The sequence below is a fragment of the Nylanderia fulva genome, unplaced genomic scaffold, assembly GCF_048542155.1.
Source record: "Nylanderia fulva isolate GAGA-0341 unplaced genomic scaffold, ASM4854215v1 Scaffold70, whole genome shotgun sequence".
NCBI classification, from domain to species: domain Eukaryota; kingdom Metazoa; phylum Arthropoda; class Insecta; order Hymenoptera; family Formicidae; genus Nylanderia; species Nylanderia fulva.
In genome coordinates this window covers 538201-563578 of record NW_028190808.1, presented here as the reverse complement: position 1 = coordinate 563578, position 25378 = coordinate 538201, and the positions used below count along the sequence as shown (strand labels likewise).

Below are 25378 nucleotides of genomic sequence, written 5' to 3'. Positions count from 1 at the left end.
CGGGTGTCTAGGTGATCGCGATGCTCCCCTATACGCGAGTTCCGGAAAAATAGACCGCGTTGTTGTCGGCTGTCTATCTAGATCGTAACATTCCTCGATCTGCGACGCTAGGGTTTCTAATGACCGAAAGTCATAAATTTCGTTACGCCTCACAGCTATACGCAACCTCGGTATCATGTTTCTATGCGCGTAATTTAGCTGTTCGTTTAGCTGCCATGGGGGGTCCAATCGTTCGAACAAGGCCTGCATGCAGGTTATATAATCGGCGACGGGTTCGTCTTCCCCCTGCTTGCGTCGCATTATCTCGTCCCGCAAGGTGAATTGGAAGTTCGGGCATCCAAATCGCGCACGCCACGCGGCCTCGAATTGCCCCCAGGTACGCCAAAGATGTTGATTCAGACGAAACCAATGGGCCGCGGTGCCCGATAAAAAGAACGGCAGACATTTAAATATTTCGTCGTCATCTAAGGGAATTAATTGCCGACCCTGCTCTATACGAATGAGGAAGGCCTCCGCCTCCCCGTCGCGTGCCCCGGAAAAATTTAAATTCCACTTTCGCATTACGTTATACGCGTCCACGGCGGAATTCGGTTTTACGCGAGGGCGATACGGCTCGGGATTTCTCCGCGGCTCCGGGTGCGTCTCTGTTGGCTCTGGGGGATGTATCCTGATTCGCGGTTTCGAGGACCACGCTAGGGCTTCGCCCCCGACAGCACCTTCCTCGGTATCCGACTCCTCGTCTGACGCTTCCGATATTTCAGGGGTCGGCATATGCTCTCGCCCTATTAATTGCGCGGCCTCGTATCTCAATAATCGAGCCCTAAGGGTGGGGAGGATCCCTTTGACGGACAGCTTTCTCTCCGCGAGGGCACACCTCACTTCCTCCTTTGATAACTTTCGAATCCACCGAAATTGTTCTTTTGTCGACATTTCGTTTTATGGTTAGTGACGGTGTGAGGGAAATGAGATCTCGAAGGGGAAGATAGATAGTACGCGGACCGTGACCGGATTGACTAAACGTACGCTCCCTCCCTCAACTGTCTCGCCAACTAACTCTTTCTCGGTATCTTGGTGAGCGTTGTCTAAATTAGACACCGTCAATCCTTGATTACGCCGCTCGGTCACGATACCCCCCCTCCTAGAACCCGAAAATATGTTGCGAACGATATTCTATAAATTCCTAGTTAATAGGAAAGTCACTCACAGGCGTGAATACTCGGCGCGAATATCTCTTGAGGAGATAAAGAAGGGGCGAGAAGAAGAGAGAAGAAGAAGAGGAAAAAAAATTCTATTCTTATTCCTAATTCGATAAACAGAAAGAAACTAACAAGTTCGCGAAAGGCAGCGTATGCGAGGAAGTGGGAGAAAAAAAAAATGTTCCTTTGTATACACGGACGTCCGTTACTGAGTCGAGTCTCGCTAAGGAATTTCGGGAATTCGCGTAAACATCTATTCACCAATATTCGTTCTTAGCTCTCGGTATCTTGACCATAATATCTGAGGACGCGATAATCCCTCAAGAACAATACGTGTTTACCCGCTTTTAGACTCGGCTCGACGAGTGGTAAATATTTCCGCGAAGAGATCGAAAGAAAGAAAGAAGAGAAAAAAAAATTCGTCGCTTTCCAATACTATTCCCCATACTGGGACAGGAATATTTGCCGACTTTGTATCACACGAAAAACTCGGTATCAATCAGGTGCCTATAATTCACTCGATATATCAAAGAAAGTCGTAAAAGGCGTATGAGCGCGCTACCTTTGTAATACTATACTACGCGGTCGGGTTTACGATGCCGCTCGCGACAAAGAAACGTGTCGGCGGTCGCTCTCTGCCATACGCGTAGCGCTCCTTCGTACTCGTGCACTTAACGCGATGGCACCTCAAATTCGAGTCCCCCCCGTTGTGACGGGAAGCCTCGAGATATCGAGACAAGCACAATGGGAACAATCTTAATAACGCGGGAACAATAATAATTGGGGACAAAGTAATACAAATACATGCAATAAACAAAAGTCATCGACTGTATTACGTCAAATAATACTCGGAGAATCTCCGACGGAGATCCCCGGCTCGGGCGAGACTCAAGTCAGCGCCCGATAGACAAAGAAAAAGGAAAGAAAACAAAAGAGAAGTATTTCTCTCACCCTACTGTCTCTCCGTTACCCGAAACGACACGTATTCTCCTTTATTAATTATCCTCTCTTTCGAGAGGCCCCACGTTGGGCGCCAAATTTGCGACCGCCTCTCCGTCCTCTCTCGTCAAACTAAGAGAGAGAGGGCGAGAGAGACTGCAGCGCAACTTCGTCGTGCCGCTCTCCGTTCTCTCAATACTTGCTCGGTATCACTGATTGCTCGGTATCGTATCTTTTTGGGCGCCAGGTGCGGTCAGGCCGCACCACTCAACAATAGCTCAACTAATAATCAGCGGACACGACGGCTCGGCCTCGGTAGCTCGGTATCAACAGGGGGTAGAGTGTCGTGGTTCTTTCCGTAAGGAGATTCGGATTCGCGGTCTCGGAGAGAGAGAGGAAATCTCGATATTGATTGTACTCAGAAATAGGATAAAATAAGAATATATTTTCAGTTAATAGTATATAAATGGTGTGAATCAAAGTAGCTATAATTTTATTATCGAGCCGTTGGGAGATCGCTGGGTGTTATCGAAATCTTTAGTTATCGTTACTCTCCTCCCTTTGTAACCGGCTCGGAATCGAATGGATCATATACCAATCCAGCGTAACTTATTCTCAAATTTCGTTAATTAATGACTCGATACAATGCTACAAATATAATATACTACGATATGACTGTCGACTCGTTTCGGTGCCCCTCGGAGAGGCAAAGAAGGCAAAGATTTACGCAATAACTTAATGACGCGGAAATCGACGTGAGTCCCGTGAGTCTCTCCACTAATTCTCGGTACTAAAAGATTTACAGCATAATTGCTCGGTATCGTTAATTTTCTCTAATGACTCACGGATCTCTGCCGAATCCGCGCTTACCGGACGATCGAGGAGGTGGCCTTACAATATTTCGCCGTCGCAGTGGGCTGTAGTGGGTCGTTGTCCCTGGGTGTGCTCGCAGGACACCGGCTTGCCGAACAGTGATTTCCTTTCGGGCCGGCGGGACCTCGGCAGGTACGCTGGTGGGGAGGGGGAAGACAATGCGCGCCACCCCGGCCCGGTTGCCAGGTTTCGCGGCAGCGTTGCGCCCCGCGCCGGACCCGGAATCGATCCTCGTATCGATTCCGGTGTCTCGCGGCTGGTCGCGGACTTCCGCCGCCAAATTCAAATTCCAGCCCTCGGGAGCGATGATGTAGCAGGTCCATTTTCGGCGGTCCCGTCCACACCTCGTATGGCCGTATGCTGATGTTCCAAACGACCTTTCTTGGCTGAGGGAAGTCGTTCCGGGGTGATCAATCCCGTTAGATCTCCGTGTTTCTCTCGAGGCGTGGTGGCGGGCCCCTCAGGGCATCATCCTTGTCGAGGGATGTAGGCGCCTTTTACTCCCTGATCTGGACTGCTCCTGTTCGTCCCATTGAAGCTGTAACGAGTTTCTCTGCAGTATCGCTTCCTTCTTTTCTCGGTACCGTGTATAGGTTATCGTTCGTAATACTCACCGGGCCGGTCGCTCAGTCTCTGCTCCTCCCCTTTCGAGGTCGTTCCTCCGTCGCCTGTCCGGGTCCTCTTCTCCCTAAAACAATGGCCGTTCTCCTGGCCTACCACCTCGATCCCGATACAGAGTGCGGGCGAGCTAGCGAAAAGGTCGCTGCTCACCCGCACGAGACACAAAATAATATAGCGCTCTCAGACGCTTCCCGGCCGGGCGCGTCCGCCCTTGTGACGGGCTCAAAAGACCACGTCACAATGCATACGTATATATAATTTTTTAAAAATAATCTGCATTACATAAATAAAAATAATTAAATTTATAATCTAAAAATATAATAATTGTAAACGAAGAAGGGCTATAAGAGCTATTAAACATAATACAGTGTCAAATGTTATTAATAAAATTCATTTAAATTAAATAATAAATACATAAGAAATAAACATTTATGCGAACGTTTCGGCTGACATTTCAAGCCTTCTTCAGCGCAATGCAAATGATTTAATTATAAATTGAATTGTAATATTAAACATTAAATTTAAAGTGTAAGACAGGCAATAAGAGCCAATGGCGGAAGACAGTGCGTTATCCCAACGAAACTAAATTTTTTTGTTAGAATTAAATATCTATGCACAAGGCACCAAATTTTACTTGGTCATGGCCAAGATTTAAAATATGAAATAATCTCATTTTTGAAATTTAATTTCAATAATCCTTTAACCCCCCTACGGAAATAAATAAATAAAATGCAAGAGAAAATAATAGATCCGAAAGTCGCTGAATCGGGAATCGAACCCGATTATTTCATATTTTAAATCTTGGCCGTGACCAAGTAAAATTTGGTGCCTTGTGCATAGATATTTAATTCTAACAAAAAAATTTAGTTTTGTTGGGATAACGCACTGTCTGCCGCGATTGGCTCTTATTGCCTGTCTTACACTTTAAATTTATATTTATATTACAGAGCCGTGTTTAAACTCTTAACTTAAACATTAAAGACGGTAATTAACAATGTTAAAATAATAAATATATAAAGTCAGTTTTTTGTCTTGTTATATATGTTGCTAAACAAGTCATCGTGTATGACAACCACCATTACTGATACATACTGAGTTCGAGCGACCGTACCATGCAATCACTTATGAGTATGGACTTCCTGATTTACTGGTCAAGGGAGATATCTTGATTGTATCCTCATAATGAAATGTTGTTAAACATTAAATTAAGATCTAAATAAATAATATCCGATTATTCATTATACCCTGTATATACGTACATACATAATACATACATATATATTGTATATATGTATATATAAATGTATGTAAATATGTATATATGTATGTATTTATAGGGTGTCCTGCAACTGATGTCTACAATGAAACATATTTGTATTCTTGAGATCATTCTAAAAATAAACATGATTTTGAAATTTTCAAGATTTTCTCCATCTATACATTTTTTGCGATATTCTAATGATACCCCCCTCATTCTTATTCAAAATTTATGGGGTTCAATTTTTATAAAATTTTTTTACATAAATAAATATATATATATATAATTTTGAAAAATAACAATTTCTGAAACATAAAGCAGTCACTTGCTTATTTTAAATAGTTATTAGTAATAGAAATATTATGGTAGTATTAAATAGTCGTTACAATAGTACAATAGTAGTAATAATAGTTATAAAGTTGCAGTAGTAACAAAAAAAAATGTTTCATGCCAAAGACGATCCATTCGTCTGCTAGTTGCTTTTAAAATATCTTCTCCCAAAATGATTTGCATGTGCGTTTTCGTTATTTAAAAAAAGGTATTTTATACCAGAGATGATATATTCGTCTGCTAGTTGCTTTTAAAAATATCTTCTCCCAGAACGATTTGCATGTGCGCTTTGGAAAAAGATATTTTATATCAGAGACGATATATTTGCCTGCTAATTGTTTCTAAAATATCTTCTCTCAAAACGATTTGCATGTGCGTTCTGGTTATTTAAACAAATATATTTACCAGAGACGATATATTTGTCTGCTAGTTGCTTCTAAAAATATCTTCTTTCAGAACAATTTGCATGTGCGTTCTGGTTATTTAAACAAAGATATTTTATTATCGATTTTAAAAAATCGGTGGAATTATTCTTAGATACGATGGATTCTAAAGTTAGTATTCAAAAAGTGTCACCTTTTCCTAAATAATAAAAAATTATCAAATCAATAGTTTTTTGGGTGCGCGTGTCTTAGTTCGATAATTAATGTTCTGCCAATATCGCGAATCGGGAGAGAATATCTTAGACGGAATAATTATTAGGTGTTATACAGTATATTGTCTTTTACTCCGTTTATTCGAGTCACACAAAGAATATAAACTCTTTACTCTCCACCGAGGAAAATCGTGTATCGCGAACGCGAGTCAAATTCTATCTGCCTTTCGAGGCCGCGCATTGTCTTGCTTCTCTCCATTTTTCCACGACCTTATTTTTATTTTTAGGTGATTAGCCTATCTATTATTTTGAAGAACTTTCGCTTTTTATTATGTTCGGAAATCGAAATCTACCTTCGTCATGTTAGTCACCTATTTGTTTATTTATTATTTTGTGTCCCCGGTCGCGATATTCTTAACACACGTCGCTTGTAATATATTTTTATTTCGTGTAAATTCTATTTTATATATATTTTAATATGCTTGTGGCATTTATCGCCACAGTACCCCCCTTCTAGTGGTTTTCTAATTTTCGACCGCGTGTTATTGCACAATTATTTTATCACCGCCTATTCGTCGATTCGAGTCGTTATTAGTCACCGCGTCAATGTATAATCTCGCGTGGAGAGATAAATAGGAAACAAAAACAATATAAATTAATAATAATATAAATTAAAATTTTGTCCGACACGCCGCGTTACATTATATATCGATCCGGAAATCGGACCCTTCGACCGCTCCTCGTTCGTGTCTCTCGTCTTTCACTCGCTGGCTGCGCCTTATTCGACTGCTCCGGGTCCAGTCTCATTTCTCTGTCTCCAGGAGTCCTTGCCGTCGGCGACGCTTTGTTAGCCTGTTTCTCTGAAATCAAATATGCTGGTTTTAAACGATCAATGGATATCGTTTGCTCTTTGCCGTGCATACGCACGACAAAGATTTTTTCTCCGCGTCAAACCACCGTGTAGGGCCCATCGTATGGCATCTGCAATTGTGTTTTCGGCCCGTCGTGCCGAACAAACACACTCTCCGTGGTTCCCAGCTGTTTGTATACAAACGGGCGTCGTTCTCCGTGCTGCGTGATCTCGACCGGCCGGACCTCCTCGAAATGACGTCGCAACTCCTTCACGAAATTGCTGGCGTCTCTCTCCTCGCCGGGCTGCTTATTCAAGAATGTCCTGGCAGTCTGAGCGTTTCTCCATATACCAGCTCGGCCGCCGTCGCCTGCAGATCGTCCTTCCACGCCGCTCTTATGCCCATCAGAACTGTCGGCAGCACATCCGTCCACCAGTCCTTCTGATGGCACTTGATCAATGCTTTTAATTGGCGGTGCCATCGTTTCACCATGCCGTTGGCCTGGGGGTAATAGGCAGTCGTCCTCAGGTGGTTAGATCCTAGCAATCCGCTCAACTCCTTGAAGAGGTGCGCCTCGAATTGCTGTCCCTGGTCGGTTGTTATTCTCAACGGCACGCCGAATCTGCTTATCCAGCCGTGGTAGAATGTCCTTGCGACTGTCTCTGCCTCCTGGTTCTCCATGGGAAACGCCTCCGGCCAGCGCGTGAATCGATCGATGCAAGTCAAGCAATATTTATTTCCTGTCTAATATCGGCATATTAATGATATCCACGTGCACATGCTCAAATCTCTGACTTGGTAGCTCGAAAATGCCTCTCGGTGATTTTACGTGGCGTGTAATTTTCGCTCGCTGGCACTCGATGCATGCACGTGCCCATGTACTACAGTCCTTTTTTATTGACGGCCAGACGTAACGCTGTGTCACCATCTTCACCGTCGCTCGTATCCCCGGGTGTGCCAGTCCGTGTAGCATATTGAATGCGGCCCTCCGAAAAGGCCTTGTCGAAAATGGTCTCGGAATCTTCGTCATTGTATCGCACCATATCGTAGTGCCTGCGCCTGGAATCTCTATTTTTTTTAATTTGAGTTGCCCTCGATGTACTCGTTGCACTCCGCATCGTCCTCCTGCGATCTCGCGAGTGCCTCGTAGTCCAGCGGTGTTTTTATCTCCTCTATGCGTGATAGCGTGTCCGCCACTACATTCTCTTCTCCTCTCACGTGTCGTACGTCTGTCGTAAATTGTCCGACAAAATCTAGATGCCGAAATTGTCGCGGCGTGCATTTTTCAGGCTTTCTCTGAAATGCATACGTGAGAGGTTTGTGGTCCGTATAAATTGCAAAGGTCTGTGCCTCGACCATGTGGCGGAAATATTTGATAGCTAAATAAATCGCCAAAAGCTCTCGATCAAATGCGCTGTACTTGGCTTCCGTCGGACTTAATTTTTTTGAAAAGAAGCCCAGTGGTTCCCAAACTTCTTCCGCTCGCTACTGCAGTACGGCTCCCACGCTGCTGTCCAATGCGTCCGTGAATAGGGCAAGCTCCGCGTTCACTTTCGGGTGCGATATCAGACTAGCTTGCACCAAGTTACTTTTTGCGTCCTTGAACGCCTGTCTCGCTGCCGGCGTCCACTTAATGAGCGTCTTTTCTTTAATATCGCCATGCAGTAACTCGTTTAATGGCGCCTGAATTTCCACGGCTTTTGGCAGACATCTCCGGTAGAAATTAATCATTCCCAGATATCGCCTCAGTTCTTTCGCCGTCTTCGGCTCCTCGAACTCCTCGATCGCCCATACGCGCGCCGGCAATGGTCGTGTGCCGTGTCCGCTCACTTCATATCCGAGGAATTCGACTTCCGCTTGTCCGAACACGCACTTTCCCGGATTAATCACGACGCCGTATGTTTGTAATCGCTCGAACAATGTTTGTAGGTATTTGTTATGCTCTTCGGCCGTCGTTGACGCGATCAGAATGTCGTCAATGTACGCGTAATAAAAGTCGAGTCCGCGCAAGACCTCGTCGATGAACCGTTGGAAAGTCTGCGCCGCGTTTCTCAATCCGAACGACATAAACGGGAACTCGAACATGCCGAACGGCGTAGTGATCGCGGTCTTCGGAATATCACTTTCCGCCACCGGTATCTGGTGGTACGCGCGCACTAGGTCGATCGTCGAGAACACCCGTTTGTCTCTTAGTTCCATCGTGAAATCCTGAATGTGCCGGACCGGGTACCAATCCGGGATCGTCCGTGCATTTAACGAGCGATAGTCACCGCACGGTCGCCACTTTTTACCTCTCTTCGGCACCATATGTAGCGGAGACGCCTAACTACTTTTCGACGGTCTCACGATACCGAGCTCCATCATTTTTTGGAACTCTTTTCGCGCTGCGGTCAATTTATCCGGCGCAAGTCTCCGCGGTCTGCACACTACCGGCGGCCCCGGGGTCGTCTCGATAAAATGTTTCGTGTTATGTCGCACCTCTTTCGGGCGCCCGTCAGGTCGTACAATGTCCGGATATCGCGCTAAGAGTTTATGATACGGCGTCACTCCCGTCACCGTTCGTATGGTCGGCATTCCGCACTGTGCACTACGTCCCCCGGCTACGAGTCCCGTCGCCTGATTGACTAGCCGACGATTCCGCAAGTCCACCAGGAGTCCGTAGTAAGACAGAAAGTCCGCGATAATCGGCCTCGACACATCTGCGAGTACGAATCGCCACGTAAAGTTCCGTCGTAATCCGAGATTTAATGTTAAAGTCTTGGTTCCGTAGGTATGGATCACCGTTCCATTCGCTGCGGATAACTCGTACGTCGATTTCTGCCGCGGCCCACGCACCATCCTGCGAGGAAAAACGCATAGGTCTGCGCCTGTATCCACGAGGAAGTTAATTCGCGTGTCGCGGTCAGTTACAAATAGACGGCGCGAATCCTGGCCTTGATCACCGGCCGTCATCAGTGACGGGCCATCGCGTTTTCCTGCGGCTGTCCGGCACACGGGGGCTCACATCTTCGTGCGTCCGGTCCGAATCTCTAATGGTAGTAACACAGATGGTTTGACGCGTGACCACGGACGCGAGAGCGCAATCGCGAACGCTCCCGCCTGCGACGACCACCGCCGTCGCTCCGGCGAGGTTCTCGCTCTTCTAACGCCTCGATGCATTTTCCGCAAGCCAGTCATTTGTTCCGCGAACTCTTGCTGCATGGCCATACGCATCTGTGTCATCTGCACATTGATCCTCGCTTCCAATACAGCTATTCCGTTTCCGTCGGCACCCGCGAACGCCGTCGGCCGAGCCGCTTCCGCGACGTGCACCGCGGGCGCTCTCGTTGCCTCCACGATCGCGTCCGCCATATTCGCGAGCGTCTCCAGCGTATCTCCCACGCGCGTTACAAGATGTGGCTGCAAATAAACGGGTAGTCGACTCAACCAAATGGTGCGCAGGACTTCATCCCCGACGACATTACCGGCGAGACCTCGAAGGTGCCGCAAAAATTGTGTCGGTTTGCGGTCGCCTATCTCCTCATACTTCAGGAGCCGACGCGTCTTGTGCTCCTGCGACAAGCTTAATCTTTTGATCAGCTCGCATCTCACAGTCTCGTACGCGCGTTCCGCTGGCGGGTTCATTATTATGTCGCGTACCTTCATCGCGTGTCGCGGACCGATCGCCGTAAGAACGTAACCGAACTTGGTCGCGTCCGTAGTAATTCCAGCGGCCTGGAAGCTCCAATCTATTATATTAAACCACAATTCCGGATCCCCGGAAGTAAATTCCGGCATCCTCATGCCTACGCGATTTACTTCGGCGCCCGCCATGAACAGGAAAGGTCGTTCAACCGCTTGTTGCGACGTCCCTGGCACAGGCAGTGCATCTCGTCTCGGCTGCTCAATTTGTATTAACGGAGGGGCAGCCTCATCGTCGCGCGTCAACACCATACTGTCACTTTTCTATGCATTCTCCAAAATCCGTATCACGATTTTTGGCAATGTCCACAGCACTTTGCGTCACCTTTTATCACGTCGGGGTCACCACTTTGAGAGCGCGTGTCTTAGTTCGATAATTAATGTTCTGCCAATATCGCGAATCAGGAGAGGATATCTTAGACGGAATAATTATTAGATGTTATACAGTATATTGTCTTTTACTCCGTTTATTCGAGTCACACAAAGAATATAAACTCTTTACTCTCCACCGAGGAAAATCGTGTATCGCGAACGCGAGTCAAATTCTATCTGCCTTTCGAGGCCGCGCATTGTCTTGCTACTCTCCATTTTTCCACGACCTTATTTTTATTTTTAGGTGATTAACCTATCTATTATTTTGAAGAACTTTCGCTTTTTATTATGTTCGGAAATCGAAATCTACCTTCGTCATGTTAGTCACCTATTTGTTTATTTATTATTTTGTGTCCCCGGTCGCGATATTCTTAACACACGTCGCTTGTAATATATTTTTATTTCGTGTAAATTTTATTTTATATATATTTTAATATGCTTGTGGCATTTATCGCCACAGTTTGTTATATTCCAATACATATTGTTGCAAAAAGACGCCTCAATGCAAATGTTTGCTATAATCGGAGAAACGAAAAAAAAACATTTTGTGGCTGCGTTCTCATTATTTCTCACGCGAATGGGCGATGGAGGGGCCCATTTTATTCTCGATATTTAAAAAAATATTATATAATATTTTTTCATTATCGAGTTACATATAATTATCAATATAATTACTTATCATTCACATGTGTGTGTATAAATATATTTACTAAGCATTCACATGTATGTATAAATATATTTACTGAGTGTTTTAAATAAAACGTTACAATTTTTTATTTCTAAAACTATAATTTTTACTATAATAAATTATTGTATAAGTAGAAACTTTCAGACTTTTAAATCATAAGAAATTAATTATATGTATAATCATATTCGATTATTTCTCTCACACATTCTGTGATTATAATTAATCTCTTACGGATTAAATATTATATTTATTATAGATATTATAGATTTGACTAAAAACTGTCATTTGATTAATGTGGTTTTCTGACAGGTAAACCTCAAGATCGATTAATTCTGAATTACATGCAAGAATCGTCAACAAAGATAGATTGGCTGCACATTAAGATTTCTCAAATTTTGAACAAATTGTTTCCCAATAATGACGCTTTTGATCAGCCTGAAAGATTGTATATGTAGAAACTTTATACATATATATGATTATACATATAATTAATTTCTTATGATTTAAAAGTCTGAAAGTTTCTACATATACAATAATAATAAATTATTGTATATGTAGAAACTTTCAGACTTTTAAATCATAAGAAATTAATTATATGTATAATCATATTCGATTATTTCTCTCACACATTCTGTGATTATAATTAATCTCTTACGAATAATAAAAATTGTTTTCATTGGCAAGTGATAGTTTTTGGAACCGACTATTTTTATTCAAATTTATTAATTAATATAATGAGAGTTACTAATGTTATTGACAATGATGACTTTTTTATATTATAAACAAATTACTATAAAAGTTCGATTATATAACTGTGCAATATTCCGTGCTACGCGGAGTGTTTAGTTAGTGCGCGGACGCGAGTGTCAAGTTTAGGACGGCACAGAAAAAAAAAGAAAAAAATAAAGAAAGTTCACGGCACACAATATATTTTTACAAATAATTACACAGCACAAAAGAAACGCTCTAATGCAAGTGAACTGCAATTAGAAGCGTGCAATGATTGCCGGAAGTGCAATCCAACGACAAAATCGATCTCCCGCGAGAAGTGCGACGAAAATCGAGAAGAGCGAAAAGGAATGCTGTCTGTACGCGCGAACGACCGTACGCCGATAAATCCGTTCGACAAGAGAGAGCGTGAACCAACGTGATTGTTTTCTACCGACCTTCGAGAGAGTTCCGAGGTAAGGAACACCGTGTTTGTGTTCCTTCCACATGACGATAGAATCCTCTCGAATGTCGGAGGACAAAATCACTTGTTGTCGTCGGTTATATTTATGACGAGACGGTTACCTGTCACCGTTCAAAACGACAGGTATTGCAAGCGTTAAAGACGCGCGCGGTCTTGCGATATGGCGGGGCGCGTTCGCTCGCGATTGGCGCACGGGGATTTAGCGCGAATCGTCGCCAAATTCGAGCGGCTATTTCAGCGCAGTTAGCTGCGCTTGTCGCAAGGCGAAGAATGCACTCCGAGATGCATTCCCACACACCCACACACACACACTTTCTCTCTCTCTCTCTCTCTCTCTCTCTCTCTCTCCAATCCGCAACATCCCGCCCGCCTTCGTCGGGAACACGCGACGAACTATCCTAGGGTTGCTAGGGATAGTGTGTCGACTGGTTTTATCGTCGCGGCCGCGGATCGAGCGCGAACGCGAGTTTTGACAGGCGAGGTTAGGAGCCCCATGTGCCACGTGCTGAGCGAGTGGAGCTGCGACAGACGACTAAATATGCGAGACAGGTAAGTATGAGAAGAGTTAACGCAGTACAATTGACAATAGTGAGACGAACGACTAATTTTATAACTAATTTTACAATATTTCACAGATATTTGCCGAGCGCGAGGTTGCACGAGACACGCGGTTACGCGGGGGTCCCGGACTCCACGGCGGCTACCGTCGGCAGTGGAACCAGCTTGACCACTGGCCGGGTCAGTTCACCGACGGTGGTGCGGACGTCCACCACGCGCACTTGGCCATCCTCGCCTGGGTGTAAGCGCGTAACTCGGGCGAGCGGCCACCGGCACGGCGGGGTGCTCTCTCCTTTGATGAGGCTACTTGATATATCGTAGTACATATTTCGAATATTCTTAGAATATACTCAATATACTTTAACGATATTCTCAGAACATTCTCCTAATCTACATGTGCTGTGTGGGTATATATACATAAATATTTTGAAGTAAAATAATATAATGTTTGGAAATATATAATTTATTATTTTACAAAATGTAAATTATATTTATTTGGATGTTATTATAGAAACATAGAAACATGGATCATAATATGTATACGTTCCAATCGCAATATCAGCAAGACGATGCCTTGGAAAATGAAAACTATTATTCTGTAATAAATGAAGATGTAAGTTTGGAGTATGAAGATGAAGATGCAATATTAATATCGTTAGTGCAGGACTATCCTTTCTTATACAATAAAGAGTTGACAGACTTCAAGGATAACATAAAAAAACAAAATGCATGGGCAGAAATCGCAACTGCTGTAAATATAACAGGTAAACAAAATCTTTTAATTTATTATTATTTATTTAACTAATTTTAGTGAAAAGTTATTAATGTTCACTAAAATTACTTAAATGCAATTAAAGTAATATGAATTATTTTTTGTTTTTATCAGTTATTTTTTATTAATTGAAATTTATTAGCCCCCGTATCGGGATGCTCAACGCATACGGATTTTCTCAATTTAATCGCAACAGATAGGATCACTTGGAGTTTCATCCCGCCTCATGCTCCTCATTTTGGAGGACTATGGGAGGCAGGAGTGAAGAGTGTCAAACACCACCTTCGTCGAATTGTAAGCTCACACGCATTGACATTTGAGGAGTTCACGACAGTGTTGTGCAAAATTGAGGCTATCCTCAACTCAAGGCCGCTTTCTCAATGATACTCCAGATGACTACGAGTTCCTGACCCCAGGTCACCTTTTGATTGGGACTGCCATTACTACGAATCCGGAACCTTCCGTTCTACAATTGAACGAAAACAGATTGTCGCGATGGCAATTACTCAGACAGATTACGGAGCGTTTTTGGAAGCAGTGGCAGTCAGATTATGTCAATACTCTTCAACAAAGATCAAAGTGGCGTCGAGAAACGCCTCCGATTCAGGTTGGCTCAATGGTTTTGATTCAAAACCCCCTTCTCCCACCGTGTAAATGGGAATTAGGGCGAGTTATTCATTGTCATCCGGGCTCTGACGGGTTAACTCGAGTCGTCTCAGTTAAAACAGCGACGTCCGAATACAAGCGACCAGTAACTAAATTGTGCCTACTACCTATCGATATTAACTTAATCGATCAACTGTCGGAACGTAAGACAGGTACTGCGGAAAACCCAACTCCATAATGCGCATGCTGCAACGTCTCAATCGTTCGCATAATTAGGACAAGTCAAGTCCTTCGTAGTTAGTTAAGGCGGGCGGCGCTCAATATCCTTGACTACTCAAGACCACTCGCGTCGCGTTAATGTAAGTTTAGTAAGAGTCTATGTCTTAATATTGTTATTCAATCATGTAAGCAACCAAATGCCTGTTATTGTTCAATATGTAATCACTGAATCTCACTCGAAAAATCATTAAGCGATTAACGTTTTATTTTTTCTTTTTTTTTTCTTTATGTAACAAAAAAAAAAACCCAAACCTGGGGTAAGTTCTTTAGTTACTGTAAGACATTTCGAAATCTTTATTTCGAGGCGGGCGGTATGTTCAGAAGTAAGTTGACCCCAGGTCAAAAACTTTATTATTTGTTCAAAGAGAATGAAGAAGTAGGTCGATAATTTGAAATTCTATAATTTTTGAGTTAATCCGGCACGGGGCAGCACGCACTGAACCTACACGCCGGCGCTTCAAGCGTTCGATTATCGAATCGATCGGGGATGAACTGCCTCGTCATCGAACCTGGGCATTCGCTCCTGGCACGGCTTTGCGATTAGTCACATGTGGGTTTTCCGTCGCGATTCTAATTGTTCGTAGTTCGTTTGATTAATAAAAAAAATAATAATCAGATTGATATTCTGCTGTGATTCAGTGATAAGTGAGATGTGAAATACGTTCACTTTGACATTCGCTAATTAACGGTAGCAACAAGGTGCGCCGTTATATACGCGACATAAAATTTGCGCTCAAAACATTGTTAACGAAGCGGAATTCAGTGATTTGGGACCAGAATTCACGCAATGGTGAAATATCAAGGTGCCGAAGTCCGATTGTTTCCACGAACGTAATAATTGTATACATGAGGCTCGCGCGTGTTCGCTTGGCACGCGTAGATCACGTGAGTTGGAGCGCGCAGATCACGTGATCAGTCATCTGGGACTGATACCTGATGTCGTGATTGTATTGTGTTTGCGTTCTTTTTTTTCATCCCTTCGAGCCCGTGGTGCTCAACGCACTGTAATATTTATGTGATCAGTGATTCTCCATGTTAATTGAAACATTTCGGTTCGCGATTTAATATCGCATTCGCCGCAATCGGCAACGTGTACGAAATCTTAATATGAGATTTCGAACGATTCGATACACGAGCTTCGAGCGTGTTCATCGTAACTAGCAATTGTTATGCAACAAATAGTTTTTCGGTGGTGTCCATGCAACACATGCTAGATACCATATAGTGAGACATTTCGGACTGCTTAACAACCACGTCGTACGTGTTTTCGCGGTGACTATTTTATTCGTTAATAGATAAAGATTTTATGTAAAGGTTTCAAATTAATTTGCGTTTATGTACATTGTGACTCTCGGACAAATTTAGTTAATAAATGGATTGTTTTTGTGTAATTTGTGCATATAATTCCGTATTCTGGTTCTCGATTCGGCACGTGGCTTATTAAATCGTTACCCATCCTGCGCACCAATCGGAGCGCGTCCACCCTCCTTAAGATACGGTCCACTTTGAAGCTTCCTGTGCAATCTATACACGAGACGGATATCGACGATCGGATTTACAACCCGATTGTCAGGATCCGTAGCTTCGTGCGTGAGCGTTCAACGTCAGCAATCGAGCGTACGCGCAAACAGTAGAAATAAGTTAAAATTACTTTTTATTATAGTGTCTTTGTTAACTTAAAAATATTTTACATCTAAACATATAAATATTATAAAGAGAAGTCTTTAACTAAAAAAAATTAAATATAGAAAAGCTCTTCTATAAATTAAAAGAAATATTACTTTTTTTAAATAACAAATATTATAACTTTACAAAATTAATATTATTATAGAAATATTATATATAATAATATACTATCCTTTTTAATTGAAGAATAAAAATTTTAAAGACATAACAAAGATAAATATATATATTTTATAGAACAAACTAAAAAATAAAAATAAACCTTATTTAAACTAAGACAAAGTGACAAATAAAAAAAAAAGTAGAATTTATGTGTTAAAGCCGGAATACAATTAATCCCCATCAAAAGATCCAATTAGTCTGATTGCTGCATAGAAGTGTTAAACCATCATTTCATATAGTCTTCAAATACGGAAACCTGCACCTTAGGAAACTTCTTGAAAGAAACACTTATTAAATGAAAAAAAAAAAAAAACAATAAAGCAGGAGTAATTTAATATTCTAATCAGCAAACAATAATTTAACTTTAAATATATATTTCTAATATATTTGTTCATTAATTGAATATATATATGTATATATATATATATATATATATATATATATATATATGTATATAATATATATATATATATATATATTATTCACATGTGTATGTATGAATATAATTACTTAACATTTACATGTGTGTGTATGAATATATTTACTGAGCAGTCACATGTGTGTGTATAAATATATTTATTGAGTGTTCTAAATAATACGTTACAATTTTTTATTTCTAAAAGTATAATTTTTAGAAAATAATGCTGCAAATAAAAGTTCCAGTATTTCAACAGAGATATACATACTTTGATGTTACAGAAATGTTTGTAGAAGGCAATTTTCAATATCATTAGTCAACTTGATTATTTGATATTGATTAGTCTAATAATAAGTATTGATGTAAATTGATTCCTTGTAACATATTCTGCATATAGGGTAAAAATCAATACTTGAACGGTTTACGAGATATTTTACATAATCTAACATTATATATATATAGGAAGAATAGAGATGTAATAAATATGTACCGGGTTTTTCAATAAGCGTTACAAATTTTTATCGCTAAAAATGTTTGTAGAAAAAAATGTTTCAAATAAAAGTTTTAATATCTCAAGGGAGGCATAGTTGATGTCATAGAAATGTTTGTAAGAGGCAATTTTTAAGCTTATTTATTCAGTTAATTTAATTATTTTATATATAATTATTCTAAGTGTTTATGTAAATAGATTTTTTGTAATATTCTGCATAAAAATATAAAGAAATGTAGCCAAGAATTAAACAGTTTCCGAGATATTTCACATAATCTGATATATTTTTGATATAAAATACAAAATATCTCGTAAAATATTTAGTTTTCAATAGTCTTGCTTCTATGTACGCTCCTGCGCTTCTGCATGTATAGAATAATTAGACGAAACAATTGGTATAAACAACAAAAATGTTGTTTTTACAAAAAAATATATATAGCTGCATGTAGCAAATCGTATATTTTTTTACTGTGTATCTTTTTTTATTTGTTTATAATTATTTTATACATAAAAGTATTATCGAACACTAAATATTTTATTTACGAAATATTTTTTATTTTTTATATCAAAATATGTTAGATTATGTAAAATATCTCGTAAACCGTTCAATTATTGACTTCCCAAGTAGAACAAAAAGTCACGATAGTGTCAAAATGATGTCATTTTGACTTTAAAATGTCAAATTTATATCAAGCCTTTCTGCGGTGACGTTAAAATGACGTCATTGTGGCCTGCATGGATATAGAGGGCGCTAAAAACTTTAGAAATCGAAAGTGACACCATACAATTGCCATATTTATTTTGACACGTGTGCACGTGTACTACGCACAAAGCAAGCGTGAACAAATCTAGAAGAGGACGAATGGTCTGTTTTCATTAGTGGTGTGATTGTTTGGCGGTTTAATTGTGCCTGGAAACACGAGGGAAATGAATTCATTAAAGGTATTTATAATTGCTAATTAATATTAACCTCTTGATTTTTAAAGTTTTATAGTTAAAATATTAGAGAATTGTGTAGTACAAAATTTATTATTTTTTAAGATTTTTAAAATAATATTTGTTAGATCTTACATACTTTTGTGTATATTACAATAACATCGTTGATGGAATAAAGTTCCTTGCGTTGGAATAATATACATATATGTGTCGGCTGACGTACTTTCTTTATAAAGATAGAGGAAAATGATCATATAGTTTGACATGAGAAAAATCCAACAAAGAGGTTAAAATAAAGCTGAGGAGTGAATATTTATGTTCATCTGAATAATATTTCTCTTTTTATATATGTATATGTATTGTTGTATTGTCATGTTGTGATAATATTTCTATTTACTTTAAATTTTTTTACTTTCATATGGTGTTTTGTTGTACTGTCATATTTATATTTATATATAGTACTGTTGCGATATTATCTTATTTATTAAATTTGCAGACTTTTATGCTGTCACATATACACATTTAGGTATATATAATATATTCTCTTAAATTTATTTATTGTATGTAAAGCAAAATATGAAACGCAAGCTGCATGCTTCATCTGTGAAAGAGGTCAGAAAGCGTCTTAAGACCGAAGAAGTAAGACAGACTTTGACACAAGTTAATGATGCGTTAGAAATTTTTGAACTAGAAGGTCATAATCAACATTCATGTGATAATTTATCAATTCATTCAGAAGAGAATCGAAACAACTTTTGCAATAATAATGATGAATTAGATGAAGACAATGTTAGTTTTAAGCCAAATGTGGAGACTGATGTTGATTCAGATGAAGAATTTGTAATTAATCTCCAGGATCAGAATGATATTCAATTAACACAGAATTTTGATAAATATCTATTAAAATTTTTGAAGAAATGGGCAATGAGAGGTGTTGCACATAGAAAAGTTGATATAATTCTTGTAGGACTACGATCCCTCCATAGTTTTTTACCAAAATCTCACAAAACTTTACTGCAAACTCCACGCAAAGTTGAATTACAACGTAATGGTAGAGGTTTAATGTGGTATAAAGGTGCCTGAACATCTAACATTTTCATTAGATTCTGAGTCAGTTGAAGAATCAAAAAAGAAGAAACTTAAGAAAAGACACAATATTCCAAAACCTAGTTCAACTCTATCTTCAAAGCTCAAGGAATTATTCGAGAGTAGCAAAGCCAAGAATTCAGCTAAGTCTACGAATGAATATTTTGCTAATTCAAATCTTTCATCTACATCATCAAAGAAAAATACAACTCTTGTTCGTCGATTATTGCAGGAAAAATCTACACAATCTGATTTGTATTTCTAATTACTGGAATTTTATTGCAGCATTTAATAGTAGTAGACTATTCTTATATGTTCTTGTACTTTTATTTTTTAGAATCTACTAATAAAGAAAACTTGTCTGACAATGAAATGTCATCAACTTTGAGATCTCCAAATTCTTCTTACAATTTTGATTTATCTGAAAAGGCTTCCACTTTTGAGCAATCTCCAGAATCTCAAGATATACTTACAAAATCTGATTACGATAGTGTGAGACAAATAAATAAAAAAAAATTCTCGAAACAGATCTACATCATTAAAAAGGTTTTTAGAAGGTATTTTTATTGATTACCTTATTATTATGATAAAAAATAATTAATTAATTCTGAATTGAACATTTTATTATTGATAGGTTCACAGTCTTTTTATTTTTATAATAAAATAATAAAAATTGTTTTCATTGGCAAAGTGATTATTTCTACATATACAATAATTTTATATTCTACATATACAATAATTTATGCTGTAAGCCTTAAATTTAATCCATTATATTCGATTATTCTTCTGACATTTAACTATATGATTAGTTTATTTTTTACAATTTACGGCTTTAGGTATTGACAGCCATAAATCAGGTTTAAGGTTTATTATATCTGTTATATAATCGAACTTTTATAGTAATTTGTCTATAATATGAAAAAGTCATCATTGTCAATAACATTAGTAACTCTCATTATATTAATTAATAAATTTGAATAAAAATAGTCGGTTCCAAAAACTATCACTTGCCAATAAAAACAATTTTTATTATTCGTAAGAGATTAATTATAATCACAGAATGTGTGAGAGAAATAATCGAATATGATTATACATATAATTAATTTCTTATGATTTAAAAGTCTGAAAGTTTCTACATATACAATAATTTATTATTATTGTATATGTAGAAACTTTCAAACTTTTAAATCATAAGAAATTAATTATATGTATAATCATATATATGTATAAAGTTTCTACATATACAATAATAATAAATTATTGTATATGTAGAAACTTTCAGACTTTTAAATCATAAGAAATTAATTATATGTATAATTATATTCGATTATTTTTTTCACACATTCTGTGATTATAATTAATCTCTTACGGATTAAATATTATATTTATTATAGATATTATAGATTTGACTAAAAACTGTCATTTGATTAATGTGGTTTTCTGACAGGTAAACCTCAAGATCGATTAATCCTGAATTACATACAAGAATCGTCAACGAAGATAGATTGGCTGCACATTAAGATTTCTCAAATTTTGAACGAATTGTTCCCCAATAATGACGCTTTTGATCAGCCTGAAGGATTTCCCTCCTTGCCATTGGAAACTGAGGAATCTTTTGTAAACTTTGATGAACAATTAAATATTAAAGTATTATATGGTCAAATGGTGAGTATTTTAACTAAGGCACTATAAAAGAAGGTATTCTCACGTTTGCCATTTTCTTTCCAACTAGGAGGAAATTAACCAATCACAAAATTATTTTTTTCTAAATTCAATTGTGATTAGTTAAATTCTTCCTAGTTGGAAAGAAAATGGCAGACGTGAGAATATCTTCTTTTATAGTGCTTTATTTTAACCACTGTTAATTCAAATATTTATATCTTTATTAAATATTTAAACTGGCTTTATGTTATAGTTCAATTACTTGTTACAAAAAGGAAAGGGAGAAACAACCTCTATTTTTACTTATTCTATTTTGTCGACTTTACTTAGGAACAACGTAGCACGACTCATTAGTTGGAAAGGTTCTGGAGGAGTCAAGCTCAGTTTTCAAAAATCCAAAGTAAAAAATCTAATAGAAGGTAAATATCATCTTGTTTTTTAAAATTTATTTTCAAATTTATTAAATATATATATATATATATAAGAATTGCATGTAAATATATAAAGCAAAAAAAAATATATATATATATATAATATTATTGTGTTCAAACTATGTGATAAAGATAGACACAATTATGTATGTATGTTTTACTGTCATTGACACGCTTAGATAAAAACGCGTGTGCGAGATGATTCAACAGTAAAAATATATTATGTTGTCTAAAAAAATATAATATGTTAAACACAATAAAATTGTTTTTTTTACATCCATGTAAATTTTTAATATATGGAAACTGCCGATAATAGCAAAATTAAAATTGTCGGTAATTATCGACAATTTTAGTTCCGTTTAGATGAGAGCGCTAACCCGTCGGAGTTCGGCCAACGCTCCGGCATCCGCCGCGTGGTTTAACAGTGTAATGCCGACGTTTCGCAAACGTTGCAGTTTGCATCTCTAGGGCTGAGAGCTCCGATATTGAGCTTTCTTGGGTTGTGATCCTTATATATATTGAATATGGATTGTTAGTTTCATCTCTCTATAATGATAAAGATTAAAAAGAAGAGAAAAAGAATTAAAAAGATATTAACAAATCATCTTTTTGATAGTGATAGTTTGTTAGTTTCATCTTTCTATAATAATAAAGATTAAAAAGAAGGGAAAATAATTTAAAAAGATATTAACAAACATTCTTTTTGATAGTGATAGTTTGTTAATATCTTTTTAATTCTTTTTCCCTCCTTTTTAATCTTTATCATTATATAGAGAGATGAAACTAACAATCCATATTCAATATATATAAGGATCACAACCCAAGAAAGCTCAATATCGGAGCTCTCAGCCCTGAAGATGCAAACTGCAACGTTTGCGAAATGTCGGCATTACGCTGTTAAACACGGCATCCATTCGAAAACCTTCTGCATTGATGATTTCAATAGCCGCGAAAGTCTCAAAACTAGAATTTAAGTCTTATATTTGTCATATTATGCCGTCAATAAAACATCAAAATAATGTCAAAAGACGTCAAAATGACATCAATAAGTCGTCAGAAAATGACGTCTCATGAATGTGACATTTCAACGTCATTTTCGGGTCTCATAGGACCTAACTAGGACGTCTCATTGATCGTTTCGTGACCAAAATTGGCCGTTAGTATGACGTCATTTTGTTACTTGGATATATTTACAATTATATATATTTATGAAAGAAATAGTAGGACAGTAGTGTAATACAAAAAAATATTAATTTATACATAGTATATACATACATATATAATAATTATTTTCTTGTAACGCTACTATCTTATTATTTCTTTCATAAGTATATAATAAATACAAAAATGACATAATCTTTAAAAACTGATCTTTAAAAAAGGTAAAGGAGGCGCCTAGTATGGGTTCACCAGTAGTCAAAATTTATCCATTGTAAACCCATGGAGAATCGTATTTACGTAGAATCGTACTACAATAGTTATTTGTGTTACAAGTACGAAAAGTTGGCTATTAGTCACGAGTGCGGGTAAACGCACGAGCCGAAGGCGAGTGCGCGTTTACCCGCACGAGTGGACAATAGCCAACTTCCGTACGTGACACACATACTATTTTATATTACAAGTATATTCAAAGTGGCACTTGAGTACCTGATTTCTGTACCTGATTTACGCAGTAAACTGATATATGAATAGCAGATAGGGTTAGGTGCGTGTTGGGAGGGCGCTGAGTGGCGATAGTTTTGCCAGTTGTTTTGTATGTGCGCTGCAAGATGACGTTGATATTCTTGAACAAGGCTTGATACTCGTAGGCAATAAGTTATTGCCCACGGTTTTTCCGTGAGATAAGACTTTGAATATGACGTATGGAATATTTTGTAGGTAGATGTTGGCAAATCGTTATTTTGCGTACAGAAATCGCTTACGAAAAGTGCCACTTTGCATGCACGTGTAATACAAAATACAATGTGTTGCACGTACGAAAGTTGGCTATTGTCCACTCGTGCGGGTAAACGCGCACTCGTGACCAATAGCCAACTTTCCGCACTTGTAACACAATATACTATAGCAGCACGCCAAATTTTTTAACTAACACTTTTTTATTTTTTATTGATTCTTTATACGACTCTATATAGGTTTGCAATTTTAATTTTCCACTAATACAAGTTTCTACTTTTACTTGTAATTTTTATTATTTTTATTTTTTGATATCATTATTTTTGTAGTACGATTCTACATGGATTTGCAATGGTTAATTATAGGATTTTACATGAGTTTGCAATGGTTAATTTTTCATAGAATTCTACATGAATTTGCAATGGATAAATTTTGACTACTGGTGAGCCTATACTAGGCACTTTTTTTATCTTCTTTTTAAAGATCAGTTTTTAAAGATTATTTTTCAACGCGAAGCGAGGTTCCACATGGTTTTACAAGTTTAACTACGATTTTTAAAATTAATAGCGCACCTCGTGCAAAAAGAAACGCGTCTTTCCTCGTTAGCACACGTCCTGGTAGCGCACCTCGTGTGCTATTGAGAAAAGAAACGCGTCTCTTCTCGTTAGCACACGTCTCAATAGCACATCTCGCGCGCTATCGGAAAAAGAAACGCGTCTTTTCTCGACAGCACACGTTCCGGTAGTGCTCCTCGTGCGGGAAAGAAACGCGATTGGCGTACTATTGAGAAAAATAAAATATATAATGTGCGCTATCGGGACTATGTTTAATTTTCTTGTGTGTTATCGGGATGCGTATTAAAGGGATGTGGGCTATCGGGAATTATTTTTAATTTGACGTGTGCTATCAGGCTGTGCGCTATCGCACCATGTGCTAACGAATCCCGCGCAACATAATGACATACAAATACAATTATATTACTTATATTACTTATTTTGACTTATATTACTTATATGTGACATACATGGTGCGTTCACAAAGTTTTAAGACTAATTTTTTCCTGAGTAGGAGAAGGCGCGCAGACCGGTTCCACCGACAGGGTAAAGTATTGTAGTTGGGAGTGTCAGCTAACCGACCGTTCAGCGGCAATTGCCTCCGAGACGCTGGAGTAAGCAGATCGCTAGTGGCGTGAGTGCGTGTCAGTGACCCCTGTCGAAAACTCGGAGAGTCGAAAATGCAGCGTCATTTGGAGCAGCGTTAATCGATAAAGTTCTGTGCGAAACTGAACAAAACCGCTACAGAGACTTTTGGTATGATTCAAATGGCCTATAAAGAAGAAGCCATGTCACGTGCAATGGTTTTGAATCATACCAAAAATCTCTGTAGCGGTTTTGTTCAGTTTCGCACAGAACTTTATCGATTAACGCTGCTCCAAATGACGCTGCATTTTCGACTCTCCGAGTTTTCGACAGGGGTCACTGACACGCACTCACGCCACTAGCGATCTGCTTACTTCAGCGTCTCGGAGGCAATTGCCGCTGAACGGTCGATTAGCTGACACCCCCAACTACTTTACCCTGTCGGTGGAACCAGTCTGCGCGCCTTCTCCTACTCAGGAAAAAATCAGTCTTGAAACTTTGTGAACGCACCATGTATGACAAACACGATAATCACGAAGCATTACTAGTCACTGGTGCAATCTTGTGGCAAACGTTTCAACTGATCAAAATTTGAGTGAGTTCCGATTGTCACAGTATCAATTGAACACGATAATATTTTCCAATCGGACACAGTCTCAAAATGACA

At 38.8% G+C, this 25378-nt stretch overlaps 1 protein-coding gene, 1 long non-coding RNA gene and 1 pseudogene across 3 annotated transcripts in view; 1 reads left to right on the top strand and 2 right to left on the bottom strand.

Annotated features, from left to right (window-relative positions):
- LOC114946344 (acyl-CoA Delta-9 desaturase-like) overlaps positions 1-25378 on the bottom strand; it is a 61540-nt pseudogene that overhangs the window by 23331 nt on the left and 12831 nt on the right. The gene's annotated exons all lie outside the window — the stretch shown is intronic.
- LOC114934379 (uncharacterized) lies at positions 8986-9501 on the bottom strand. The gene has a single exon (XM_029307066.2). The coding sequence runs from the start codon at positions 9499-9501 to the stop codon at positions 8986-8988; it is 516 nt and encodes a 171-aa protein (XP_029162899.2).
- LOC146720367 (uncharacterized) lies at positions 18202-21736 on the top strand. Its single transcript, XR_014926113.1, has 4 exons — positions 18202-18506; positions 19924-20143; positions 21034-21251; positions 21502-21736. It is a non-coding gene; the product is annotated as an uncharacterized LOC146720367 (long non-coding RNA).

What these genes read in the sequence shown, in the direction of transcription:
- LOC114934379 (XM_029307066.2), bottom strand. Translation starts at nt 9,501, where the DNA reads ATGGTGCGTGGGCCGCGGCAGAAATCGACGTACGAGTTATCCGCAGCG.